Source organism: Scomber scombrus, chromosome 16 (genome assembly GCF_963691925.1).
Source record: "Scomber scombrus chromosome 16, fScoSco1.1, whole genome shotgun sequence".
Classification (NCBI taxonomy): domain Eukaryota; kingdom Metazoa; phylum Chordata; class Actinopteri; order Scombriformes; family Scombridae; genus Scomber; species Scomber scombrus.
In genome coordinates, this window is record NC_084985.1 from 26,221,990 (window position 1) to 26,235,641 (window position 13,652).

Here is a 13,652-nt window from a genome sequence, read left to right on the forward strand (position 1 = left end):
GTCTCTGCTTTTCTGGTGTCCAACTTACATCCACAGTAGATTCTGCATAGGCCTGTCTTTCTCCTGCTCTGTGAGTGTTTGTGCTGTGTCCTTGCTACATGTGGAGACTCACTCATGTGGAACCGATGGGCTATTCCACGTAAACCATCAGAAAACAAACAAATTATCATCAGATGCTCCATCCTCGCCATCAGCCAGCACACCACAGCTTTCTCCCCCCGCTACACCCGACCAATTCCCCAACTGCTGCTCATCCTCCCTGCTCTCTGTCTGGATGTGTCCATCACACTATCTTCTGCCTCTTTGTTGTCTCCCTCTTCTTCTCCTGGTTTCCTGTCATTCCAACATCAGAGGAGCAGTATGTGTTTGCTTGTGTTTCTGCAGGAGCTAGACATGTCAACGATTTATCAATCACTTGAACCATTCCAACCACATATCCATGACTTATTTCAGCTATTTATTTATTACCAAATCAAGTCTTCTATGTTTCAACGTTAGTGTTTTTAGTGGCAAAGTCCCTCTATTTGTTACTGTACTTCCACCACAGCTCAACAGGGAAACACTAAGAGGGAATTTGATGCTAAAAAGACTATAAATGTGTCAGATATCCACTTAACATGACTAACTCAGACTGCTGAAGCCTCATATAAGCTTCACATCTACTTTTAAATGCAGTTTTGCACTAAATGACGGTAGACTGTAGACTAACTTTAAATTTTCATCATTCCATTGAAAGCACATTTGAAGGATGTCTTTTAACAGTCAGTGAATAGAAGATATGATTACAACGTGGAAACCTATTTCACTGTACATATGGACACTTGACTGCTGGTTTAAGACAGACTTGAAAAATTGCTAGTTTATCCTTTAACTTAACGCTGTTGAACATTGTACAAACCCCCAATGATTCCTCGTGCTAACAACATTAATCAGAACGAATACATCAGAGGTGGATGACATTGACTGTCATGTGAGCTTCATTCAGAGGCCATAAATCAACAAACTAATGCACCCAGTGTCACTCTACAGTAGCCTACACATAACCTCCAAATATACAAACTGCCAATATTCATAGAACAGCCTATCCCCCCACTCCCACCCCCAATCTGTCATTTCCTCCCTCTTGGTGTCTGCAGCACTTTCACTTCCACTTTTTCTCCTTTCTGCAGTTTGCGATCTTCTCTGTCTTCAGTGCTCCCTGGCTTCCACCCCTTCCCGCTCCCCCCCTCCAGTGTTTGTGTAGGTTCTGGACCGTCTAGCTATATTAATGGAACCTATGGCTTCAAACCCCTCTGTGCTACCTGTCATAGCTCTGTTTCTGCATCCCATCATTGCCGAAGTATACCACTGACACTGTTACGCTCATTATCGCAGACCCGGCCACCCAGCTCAGCACAGCACATTCACAACAACAATCCTGCCAGTGTTTTTGAGAGCTCAGGTCTTATGGAGCCTATTTGCTGTATGTAAGTGTGACACATATAGAGCAGAGTGAAGAGGGTGCACTGAGGAGATCATTAGCAGCAGTCTCTGCAATGAAGAAAGTAGATGCCTCTTCGTCTGACGCCTTATTCTGTTTGTTTGTGTGTTCCTGTGTGTGTGTGTGTGTGTGTGTGTGTGTGTGTGTGTCGCAGAACTCGAGTGCAGATCACCGTGTGAGGCTGGACCTGGGCCTGTGGGACAAGTTCAGCGAGCTGGCCACTAAGTGCATTATCAAGATCGTGGAATTTGCCAAACGAGTGCCTGGCTTCACTGCGCTGACCATCGCGGACCAGATCACGCTCCTGAAAGCTGCCTGCCTGGACATTCTGGTGTGTGTCACAGCTTAGTTTTAGATCAGAAAACATGTTATTGACAATCTACATACAGTCCTCTTGTTTAATATGAACACTTTTTACCAATGCCGATTTTAAGGTATGCAATCTGAAGCAAGAATGGCAGACTCCACCACTGCCAGTAACATCTACTAATCAGTAGTTAGTAGTAGTTAATGAAGGTAAATACACTGAATGGCTATTGCTGAAAATATAGTGATCATATATAATATCAAAAATGGATTATAACTCTTTTTCGAAGTTGATAGTGACCTCAAACTCCTTCAGCCAGTCAATATGTGTCAGTAGTATTTCACCACCAATATTTTTATTTTTGTGTTGTGCATTCATGCTGCAATAATGACAAATGAAATATTAGCTACCTTAAATATTCCACTATACAGAGTCAATTTATTAGTGTTGCAATGTTGCCCCACAATTCAATTTTTATGGATAAAATTATATATTTGCTATGTATAATTTTACACAAGCTAAGTAGGCTACCATGTAATGATGGAAAACAGACTTAGGATAAAGCTAACACATACCGTATAAGAAGTTAGCATCCGTAGCAGTTGCGAATACAGAAGACATAGAAATAAGCTAGTTAGCTAGTTAGTTGTATCATCTCCTTTTAATAACAGCACAATAGTAATTAACGTTAGTAATTACATGAATTTCTTTTTGCTAAACTGCCAAAATAGTGCACTGTCAACATTAGTACACAGTATTCAATAATACAGTAGTATATTGTATGGATTTAGCTTAGTAGCAACTTAGCTAAGTGGTCCAACACACTAGTGACTAATGTGATGTAATAACTGTGAATAGCTGAAGAACATGTTTTTTATCAAAATAACACTCATAATTTTTAGCTATGGTAACATAAAGAAGTTTAAATTATACATTATAGATTAATTTTGGTCCATAATGTCTGAAATATTTGCTATGTATGCTAGACACAAAATGACTTCCTGAGCATGAAAACTCTTTGTTAACCTTTGGGAACTTTCGGTAGCAACATTATAACATTTGATTTTCAGGTACTAGCACATTGCATTTTCCACCAAAAAATTGGCATACATCATCTCTGGACTAACAAATATTAGTGATTGGTCATTGCTAATATTATAGTAATGATAAGGACATGGCAATACAGCTGGCTTGATTTTTAATGTTCACAAAGTACTTTCTGATAGAACATTTCCAGCAGTATTGTGGCACTGGACAGCCATGTAGTAATGTTTGTTAGTGCTGATGAGTTAATATTTATGCTTATGTGAATTTCACATTTCTGAAGCGTGGTGTTGGCATATTTTCTTATATGTCTGCACAGTCACTTTCCTGCCTTTTCATGCGCATTAGTCATTATATTGTATTGTGTGGTTTCCCTTTAACAAAAAGAGCAGTTTGGATGCTTCTTCAGAGCCTAAAATGTCTCCGAATCTTCAGTAATGAGCTAAAAACCTTCTCGGAGCTTTCGCAGCAGTGACATAACACAGTTACATAAACATAACTCTGTACTGCAATGGGGAGTTGTCTACTTCACTATGTTCTAATATTTATTTGCTAGTCTCCCTGTTGTTCTTCAGTGTGCAAGAATCCATGAATTCGTTTAGACTCTGTGGTGAATCGATAGCCTCAGATCTCCAGGGGATCTGTAGGTTTAACCTCAGGTCCAGCTCCCATTAGACCAATCCTCAAACCCTCATTGGATGACCTACTCAGCTGGCCAATGGGAGTCAAGAAAGATCCGATTAATTGATCATGCCAGTCGATTCAATTCTTCAAGTGGAGAAACTGTCTGTAGCGGAGATTAAATTAAACACACAGGCACATTTTTTCAGACACTAATCTCTTTTTGAGATGGTCATCTGTTTTGTTTTTTTTAATACCGAGCACTCCGTTGCTCTTCCTTTTGTTAATGACGCTGTGTGTTCTTTATGGAGTACAGATGCGGTAATGTCTGCGCTGTCGGCTGAATGTTTGTTTGTTATTTAGAAGTTGTTAAGTGGAGCGATGTACTGTACTAATGTAGCTGCAGTAATGAGATGGAAAAAAGGCAAATGGCTGTCTCTCTTCCTCCTCTGTCTCTCTCTCTCATGCACGCTCGGCTGTTGTGGGGTTTCAAGGGAGGTGTGGGGGGGGGCGATTTGATTAGCTTTCGTTGCTCAGAGGAGGGGAGGAAGAGAGGAGGAAGGAAGAAAAAGTGGGAAGAAAGTGATGACAGTCTTGTTATATGTTTTTACTTTTTGACCTTAATTTTAATACAGGGTTAAACTTTCAGTACTAGCTGTAGTATAAAGTATTAGTAGAAGCAGTATGAGTACTTTTATATTATCTACATGGAGACTGTTCCATGCTCCTAATGTGGTCAATTCTAGAAAAAAACACAGTACTTACTTTTGACATGAAAACGATAATCTGACACTTAATACAGTCTGTAGCACAAAATAGCTTTCAAGAGTTCTACAGAAAATGATCAAACATTAAGAAAAATATGTTTTTTTATGTCTGATTATTTTCTCTTCATATTTTTTCTTCATAGACCAAACATGCACCAAAACAATGCTACGGCTGCTTTTAGAATCTTCACAGAAAGCATGCATTATCTACAAATAAAATATGTTTCGTTTGAATTGTGTTTTCTTCAGGGAAATAAAATTATTGAATTATTTACAGATCATAATTCAAAGGGATAAATTATCTCTCAAGATTTTCTCTGGCATAGACGCCTTTATTTGAAAGTAGAGAGACAGGAAATTGACATGCAGAAAAGTCCGCTGGCCACGACTCGAACTGGGGTCCGCTGCGTACATGGCATGCGCTCTTAACCACTCGACCATCTGCGTGCCCTCCGTTTTGCTCTTTGTCCATCTACTATCAATATTGGATGGAATAGCTGACAGAGGAGAGTCGAGGGAAAAAAAGGAGTGATGAAATGCAACAAAGATCATGAACTAATAGGTCTGGATATCATTTAAAAAAATTAAGATACCAGTACAAATCCAAGTACCCGAGCACCAAGAGTTTTACACAAATGCATTTTGAAAGTCTTCAAATTATTAGTATTGTCGCATTAAATCGAAGAACTTTCGCATTGATTGACTGTGAGCAAGTCCATACAAATAGTCATATGTTCTAGCTCTGGGTGCAAAAAGGATCGATTGCATGTATCGTTTGACAGGAGACGTTTCCATACTACTTGGTATCGATTTTGAGTACTCAAACCCAGCCCTACTGACTAGATGTGAACCAGGGTTTCCATCAGAATTAGTAAGTAGTATAAGAGTTAATAAAAAGTTATACATTGTGTTCCAGTAGCATTAAAGTATTACAGGACTAATAAGTACAGGGATGACATGAGCTGTATGATGTCATCATTTCAACCCCTCACAGACACATCATGAAGCCTTTCTTTTCTAGACTATCAACTAAAAACTGCCATGACACGCTCACCTAACACAGACACCACTGTCTACACAGTAACAACATACTGAGATTTACAAAGTCAGACTTGATGTGTTATTGTAAAAATACTTTATTAATGACTTATTAATAATAAAGATAATAATAGCACAGGTTTGATTTCTTACCTTGTTTAAAAGATGCCACAGAGACTCTTTTCACCTTCCATACAGGATAAAACTGTCATGGTGGTCGCACAGCTCTACTCAGAGCAGTCTGACGCTATGTCAGAGGTCACGTGATATGAAACTTCTGGGCTGAGTTGGAAATGCCTTGATTTAAAAAAAAAAAAACATTAGATTAATGACTGCTGTTTTTTGATTTTTTTTAAAGCACTTGTTGAAATAATGAACTTTCATTAATGAACGTTTACAACTTTTTATTAATGAATATTTGCAACTGCAGACTTGATAACTTATTAGTATATTAGTATAAGTATTTAATAACAGATTATCAACATTTATTCTGCATTATGATCAAAATAAATGAAAAACACCAACCAAGGACATTGCCACACCCTGGCAGTTATTATTATTTTAATAATATGATTAATATTACATGATTTAGTTTAGTTAGATTAAGTTTAAGGTTATAAAATGTTGATAAATGATGGTTTATTAGAAAGTGGTTAATTCTCTGCAATCTTGTATATGTGCATGTAAAATAATTAGAAAGGAGGTGACATGCTGGATGATCTACATTTTGTTGAGGGAATGCAAAAATCTATGATTAATGCATGAAGATGCATATTAATGGGAGTTGTAAATGCAGAGTGGTGATATCCTATCCAGACACAACCTGGATAGATGAATGCTGATGAAATGAGGAATGGTTTGTTGTACATACTTTATTTGTTATTCATGGTGTGTATAAACAGGTTCAGTGTGAGTGGCGTCTCCATATTAATAGATGGATTTGTTTGCATTGACTAAGTCGTACTTGTCAGATGTGACAAAGCAGTGGAGTGAACTCCCAGGGACATGGAGGTGAGAAGTTGAAGGCCGGCTGTGATGACTTTCTGGCTCTGGCTCAGCCATCAACGTCCGCTCACCGGCACACTTCTGTGGTGAAGGGCGTAGATATTGTGCATAAGGGCTGGGTGAGGGAGTGTCAGAGGAAAGATCAAACACTGTGTGTGTGTGTGTGTGTGTGTGTGTGTGTGTGTGTGTGTGTGTGTGTGTGTGTGTGTGTGTGTGTGTGTGTGTGTGTGTGTGTGTGTGTGTGTGTGTGTGTGTGTGTGTGTGTGTGTGTGTGTGTGTGTGTGTGTGTGTGTGTGTGTGTGAGCGCGGGCCTGGCCAGCCGGTGCGAGTCACCGCCAGTAGCCATGTTTTATTCTGTTTCATGTTGCAGACACGCTTGCCACTCACTGTCAGAGCCAGCCCACTCAAATGGCTTCAAAGGCTACAGTAGGCTTCACATCCAGCATCAGATGCTTCATTAGGTGTACACACACACATACACATACACAAACACAGACGCAGTGCAGCAGGGAGACCCAAAGGTTATTCTCTTAGAGCGTATGGAAGGTCATTGTTTTGGTTGCACTTGTTGTTTCTGCTGCTGTTTATGGGAATCTTGTTAGACCTGGTACACACTTCAATCTACAGTCTGCCTGCCCTGATCAGCAGGTTGTAATTGTTAGTGTGCGCAGGGTCAGACTAATGTATCAGGAAAATAATGGTGTGAAAGTAAAGATGAGAAAACACACATGGGGAGTCTGTTAAAGCTGCAGTATAATTAGATTTTCTTCGTGAGTAAAACATCTTTATTTGATCTTTGTTAGAGGTTTGGTTCAACCAAATTTAAAAAAACTAGTTTCATCACTTTTATAGCTGCAGTATTTCATTTTTGTGGCCACTTGGGGGCAGTAGAGCAAGCTAGCCTAGTAGAGTTGTTACAGCCAGCATGTTAGCAAATAATTGGCTATTTACACAACTATTTGATTTTATCAGGTTTGTCAACAGCCTCTATTCAACGATATTAGGGGTGTAAATCACCAGTTTCTTCACCATACGATATGATATCGATTCAATGAACAATGATTCGATGTTTGCCGATATCACATAGTCTGTCACGATATGATTTTGATTTGATTCGATTCAGGAGGCAGCGATCGTTATGAGACGATATGACAGCTGATTTAACAAAATCACTTCCATTTATATCAAATCCTAAAACGTCCCAAAAAAATTAACAATTTTTATTCCTGAGCTCAAGCAGACATTTAAATGGAAAACAATCTTTTTTAATTAAATAAAAAATAGACCTCCTGTTCACTATAAAGTGCCACATTTTGAGCTTTAAAATGTTTGCATCCTATAAAAGAACAAATTGAGTGGTAGACACACATCCAGAGTAAGAAAGCAGGAGCTAGACCAAATAACAAAATGCGGATGTGCGTGTCTACCACACAATTTTTTCACATTTTATAAAAGAAAACCGAAAGTACATTAAGTCACTATTTTTACACATTAAAGCAGGATTTTTGCTGTGGAGGAAAAAACAACACGACAAAAGATGAACAGCAGCAGCACATTTCAGGTCTTTCTGCGTATCATTACACCCCTAAACGATATCAACAGTTTAATATTTTACAGTTCTAATAGCACACATCTGGAAAATATGAACTAAAAAATAAGTCATTGTGTCTCTTGAACATCATAAATACACTTCTCCAGACTTGAAGAAGCCTGGATAGTGGAAACATTATCCAATAAGAATAAACAGTGTTTTCTTAACATGCACTGAATCCCTCAGCCTGACCTAAAGGACAGTTCCAACATGACTGTGTTTGTGAATAGGACTTTTGAAATGATGGTAACTACGTCATCCATTACGGTTTTATACAGGTTGATGGGTATCATCCATACATAACCAATGTCTAAATTTAACAAGTATGTACAGGATAGACGACCAATTTTGGCAGTTTTTTTGTAAAGTATTTTATTATTTTCAGATTTGTTTATAGCTGTCCATTGGTTTTTCAGGCTAAATGATAAGAGTGCAGGTTGTTATGTTGTAAATTAGACAGCCTGTCTTGTCTCAGTTATGTAGAAGTTCATGAATTTGCTCGATTACCAAAAAGAAGACCAATAACTTCCACAGTGAAGTGCCTATGTCTTTTACTGTCCAAATGTGTATTTGAATGCTTTGGGGTCTGAGGTAGACACTAAATCTGTATCAGTTTTTGTCTTTAAAATGTTGAACTAAAACATTTATAGGGCTCTCTTTAAGGGAAACTATTTTCCAATATTTTTGCATGTAAGTGACCAACGGGGACAACGTTTTTTGAAATTGGTCCAGTATTGGGTGAGAGTGCTGCAGCCGGCAGCCATGATACAGGCTGTAATGTAATCCTTTGGTGCAATTGCACCCCATCAATGTACATCCACTAAAAGGTACAACATTTTGTAGAGAACCATACAGAGAAATTAAACATTTTTCTTTACTTGTTGTTCTATCCGGTCTGTTTGTTATTGTGTCTCACTCATGAAGTTTAGCTCTGAAATCTCACGAGAGTTGAGTTGTTGAAGGAAGACAACAGTGGAAGTGAGAGTTGGAGACAGGAGTGATGGAAGGAGTTTGTTATGTTGGAGTACAGAAAGTGTAGTTTAGTAGTATCTAAGATTGTCAAAGTGATGGTTATCTTTCTGCAACAACCCAACTTTCGTGAGAACTAGACCTTTTTTTCAAACAGACTCGATCAAGCAAAAGGCTAAGAAAAGCATTTAATTCTCAGTATGGTCCTTTCCATACTGTCGGAGACATTTAAAATAATATCTGAGCCCTTGTAATGGATGTACATTGACGGGGCTAACATTGAAGCCCTTTTCGACGCTTCTGGTTGAAGCACTCTCGCTCAATACTGGACCAGTTTCAAAAACTGTTGTCCCCATTAGTCGCTTAGACACAAAATGATGGAAAGAAAAGGTCCAAGTTGAAAAATCAAAGTCTCCCTTTAAAGTTTCCTGTCCACTAATCCTTGCTGACGGACCTTGTTTCTTCTTTCTTTCTTTCCCCGTCAGATCCTGCGCATCTGTACAAGGTACACCCCGGAAAAGGACACCATGACCTTTTCAGACGGGCTGACCCTCAACCGAACGCAGATGCACAATGCTGGCTTCGGCCCGCTCACTGACTTGGTGTTCACCTTTGCCAACCAGCTGCTGCCCATCGAGATGGACGACACAGAGACAGGCCTCCTCAGCGCCATCTGTCTCATCTCCGGAGGTGGGCGAGCCAGGGCAGAGCATTGGGCATTCAGTGAGGGGGAGCAGAGGGGGAGAGCAGGAGATAAGGACAAGATAGGAATATAACTCACAGAGAAAGCAAAGGACACCAGAGTATAAGTTCAACCAAACAGTGAAAAATCCTTCTTATATTGTTTGAGTATGAAGTCCAACTGAAATTCTGCAGGCAAAAAACATCTGAAAGTGATTTTAAAATGTATTATTATTATTATTATTCCGACAGCTGATTAGCTAATCAGCTATTTAGCATGCAAACTGAGGAGCCACATACGTTTATGTCAATGCTAGATAGGAAAGAGACATTTGCTAGATAGATAATGTAAACTGAGGCTTATTGTGTTGTGTCATGGCTGTCAGCAAAGATATAACAGTGATGGTTACTGAAGCCATCCATCCATTTTCTGTCACTTATCTGGGACTGGGTTGCAGTGGCATCAGACTGAGTAAGGAAACCCAGACATCCTTAACCCCAGAAATGCCCTGTAGCTCCTCCTGGGGGGGTCCCAATGCGTTCCCAGACCATAAGAGATATGTAGTCCCTCCAGTGTGTTCTGGGTCTGCACTGGGGTCTCCTACCAGTTTCCAAAGCAGCGATTCTTCCCTGAGCTCCCCCTGGCCTTTCATAATGTCATTCTTTAAGTCACTAACCAAAGCTGGTGACCATAGGTGAGGGCTGGAATGTAGATCACCTGGTAAATTGAGAGCTTTGCCTTCTGGCTCAGCTCAATTGTCTGGTACAACATCCGCTTTACTACTGATGCTGCACCATATTTCTGTCAACCTCATGTTCCAAGGAACAAGACCCAGACATACTTGATACTTGAACTCCTCCACTTCAGGCAGCAACTCACTCCCAACCCAAAGGGAGCAGTCCACATCTTTCTAGTGTATTTTATTTGTTCAAATACGTCATAACATAAACAAAGTAATAACATTTTTTATTACTAATGAAAAATGTTATTCACAATCGATTAAAACACACCCTTGCTTAATTCAGTATACTAAGGCTACAGCCTTACTTGGTCCTGTATGACAATAGCTTGTTGTGGCTAATGTTAGTACATTTTAGGTGGAGGTTGCAGTGTATCTGACAATGCACAGTAAGTGTGATGGCGTCATGCCTTTTCTCTACTCACTTCTATTCCTCTAGCCTACATTTCAGCATGTCTCAGATGAATTTGTCACAGTTTTTATCACAAAACACGATCTTGGCAAATGATGAGAAGTTGAAGTACTATTTTTTGTAACTACCACATTGTTTCTTCTTTAAAAGAGACATAGTCTGATTAGTAACTCACACTATTATGTCTTTCTCTGTCTGTGTAGACAGACAAAACACGGTCACTACTATTTGTAGACAGGCCTCTTCATGAGACCCAAGGTTTTATTTTAGTTTTTTAAATGTTATTTTTTGGGGCTTTTTTTGATTTTATTGGACAGTTGGTGGCAGAGAGACTGACGGGAAATAAGGGGAAAGAGAGAGATAGGTATGACATGCAACAAAGGTCCATTGCAGGACTCGAACCAGGGACATTGCAGGTATATGGCATGCGTTGTGACCACTCAACTACGAGGGCGCTCCTTATTTTTATTTATTTTTTTAATGAAAAAGCAAAAACCATTGAATTTAATTTCAGATGGACTTTTCAGAGGTCTGAGGAGGCAGAACTTTGATATGTTGCACAAAAAAGCTAAGATTTATATAAAGTTAAAAAATATATACTTTTGAGTATTCAATATCCTGATGATCTCTTCAGGGGTTCCGACCCTCAGGTTGGGCATCACAGGTGTAAAGTATTATTTATTGACAGCTTCATCCAAAGAGTCGGTGTGAGTCAGTGTGTAAAATCTGTCATCACGCTGTCACTCTGCAGGACGGATACATCAACTTAAAGGATTTTTGCAGCCTGATTACATCATATATTTAGCATAAATTCTGATTTAAAGATATAAACAGAGTTGATAGTTAAGTCATGGAGCACTTCAAGTGGAATGAATAAACAGATCCACTCCACATTCTAACCATGCTCGGCTGCTCTCCATTCAACATAGTCAGAGTGTATTGATTCCTCCAGTTAAATATTGAGTGCAGCTGTAGCCCAGTTTGGGATGAAAGGAAGCCATCCTCCACAGGAGTCTGAAACCAGGTCAGCCACAGGTTGCTATGAGTGAGGCAGCACTATTCTGACTGCCAAACATGGGAAGGAGAGAGGGATGATGTACAGGTATGTCACTGCAGTGTCGGTTGGCTGAATGGAATGTTTGAACTTCCCTCCCAGAGGAAATGAACCTGCTCTGGTTTTTTTCCACCAAGATACCTTTAGCATGACTGTGTCTCTCAGTGTCAGGCTACACACACACACACACACACACACACACACACAGTTTTACTGTACATCCACCAAACCAAAAGTTACATAGCTTCACTTCTCTTTATCACTTCCCTCTCTGCCCCACTCCTCTCATTGTTCTCATCAGCGCTCAGCCTCCATCACTGCTGGCTTTTCATCCAACAATAATATATGTTTCTATACTGAATCCCCAAAGCCTTGGCAAATATTACAGGCTCTTGCATAATCCATGAAAAGTGCGAGACACCTCTGATTGCATCAGTAATCACACACCTTGACGGAGCGGGCTGCAGGTCCAGCAGCTGAGCAGCTGATTTCAGAGCACACACTGCCACCTTATGGTGTAGTTTGCGTGTGATCCAGAAGAGACCCCCAAAATGAAATGTAGTCCTCAATATGTTAGACATGACATTTCAAAATCAGACTTTTACTGTATCATGTCTGTGTAAAACCACAGACATGATCTTATTTATTTATTTAAAGTAGGACAATTATTATCCATTTCAATTAATGCACTGATAATTTTGGTCATTTATTCTACTTTAATGCAGCATTTAAAATGTTAGATATTAAAATACTAAAGATATTACTACAAAGATATAAAAACAGAAAAGCAGCAGATCTATCAGAGAATACCTGATGTCTATGCTGCTGAGAGAAAACGCCCAAACCAACCAACGTTCAACTGTCACCAACATTCTGCATTTACTTCTGTCACGTTGGAGGATATGTTTGATCTCTGGTGAACATCATGCAGGAAGCTCACGATGGCGTTGACAGCCGTCACTTTGGTCTCACATCTTTGATTGTGAGCAGCTTTCACAAACTGAAGCAACAGTCCAAACTGTGCAACAGCAGTGTGGCAGTTTGAAGACAGCTCTGTAAGGTAGCGTTGTTCCAGGTTTAATCATATTTACAGTAGAAAGTCAAATAGATTCCATGGAGCAGAGGCCTATGGCTGTTTTTTCCAAAGTTAAAGTTTAATGCCGAAGCAGCTGATAGCAGCATGGACAAAGAAAAGAAAAAAAAGAAGAAAACAAGGCTACATTTCATAGAAAAGTTTAAATTTTTTTCATTTTTTGGATTTTAACCTTCATTCTAATAACAGCATAAAAAAGTCTGCACACTGCAGCTCCCAATGCAGGTATGCTGGTAAGGTAAGGTAATGCTGGGAGCTGCAGTGTGCAGACTTTTTTATGCTGGTACAGATTTAGTTATTTGGTCCAGCACCTGCTTTCTTATTCCAGATGTGTGCGTCTCCTACACAGCTTTTTCAAACCTTCATTCTAATGGTATATCATGACTATAATTTCGACATATAACCTACTTTTACGAGATCTCCTTCACAGGTTTCTTAACAAAAGTGCCCAAACATTGTCTTCCTCACATTACAGTGTTATACATGGGTGCCACCACAGTAATGGCGGCTAAGCAGCTTGTCTTATTCTGCATACATCCCAGATTCATCTATGGGTCTCACACGCATGCATTTCCCTTATTTTACCACTGTATATTTATTTATTGTTTATTTTGGCACATATATAGTATGAACTTGTTCCACAAGCCTACGCTAGTTTGTATATGAGATGGGGATTCAGTGGGTCGGGACTGAAACCGTTAATTTGCTATTGTTGTTATTGCATTGCCACCTTCTTTCAATATAAGGCACTTGGCGCCAGATGGTGACGTCACTACGGAAACATAATATTGTATTCGCCTTGAGGACTGCTCGAAGGTTATTTCTGCACATGTGATATTGCCTGCAGGTG

At 39.5% G+C, this 13,652-nt stretch overlaps 2 protein-coding genes across 2 annotated transcripts in view; both read left to right on the forward strand.

Moving 5' to 3' along the window:
- Nucleotides 1-13,652, forward strand: part of septin7a (septin 7a) — a 461,874-nt gene that overhangs the window by 269,004 nt on the left and 179,218 nt on the right. The gene's annotated exons all lie outside the window — the stretch shown is intronic.
- Nucleotides 1-13,652, forward strand: part of LOC133995962 (retinoic acid receptor beta-like) — a 121,590-nt gene that overhangs the window by 105,578 nt on the left and 2,360 nt on the right. The window contains exons 5-6 of the mRNA XM_062435471.1: nucleotides 1,635-1,811; nucleotides 9,308-9,512. Of these exons, the coding sequence (XP_062291455.1) occupies nucleotides 1,635-1,811; nucleotides 9,308-9,512 (382 nt within the window). The remainder of the gene's footprint in view (nucleotides 1-1,634; nucleotides 1,812-9,307; nucleotides 9,513-13,652) is intronic.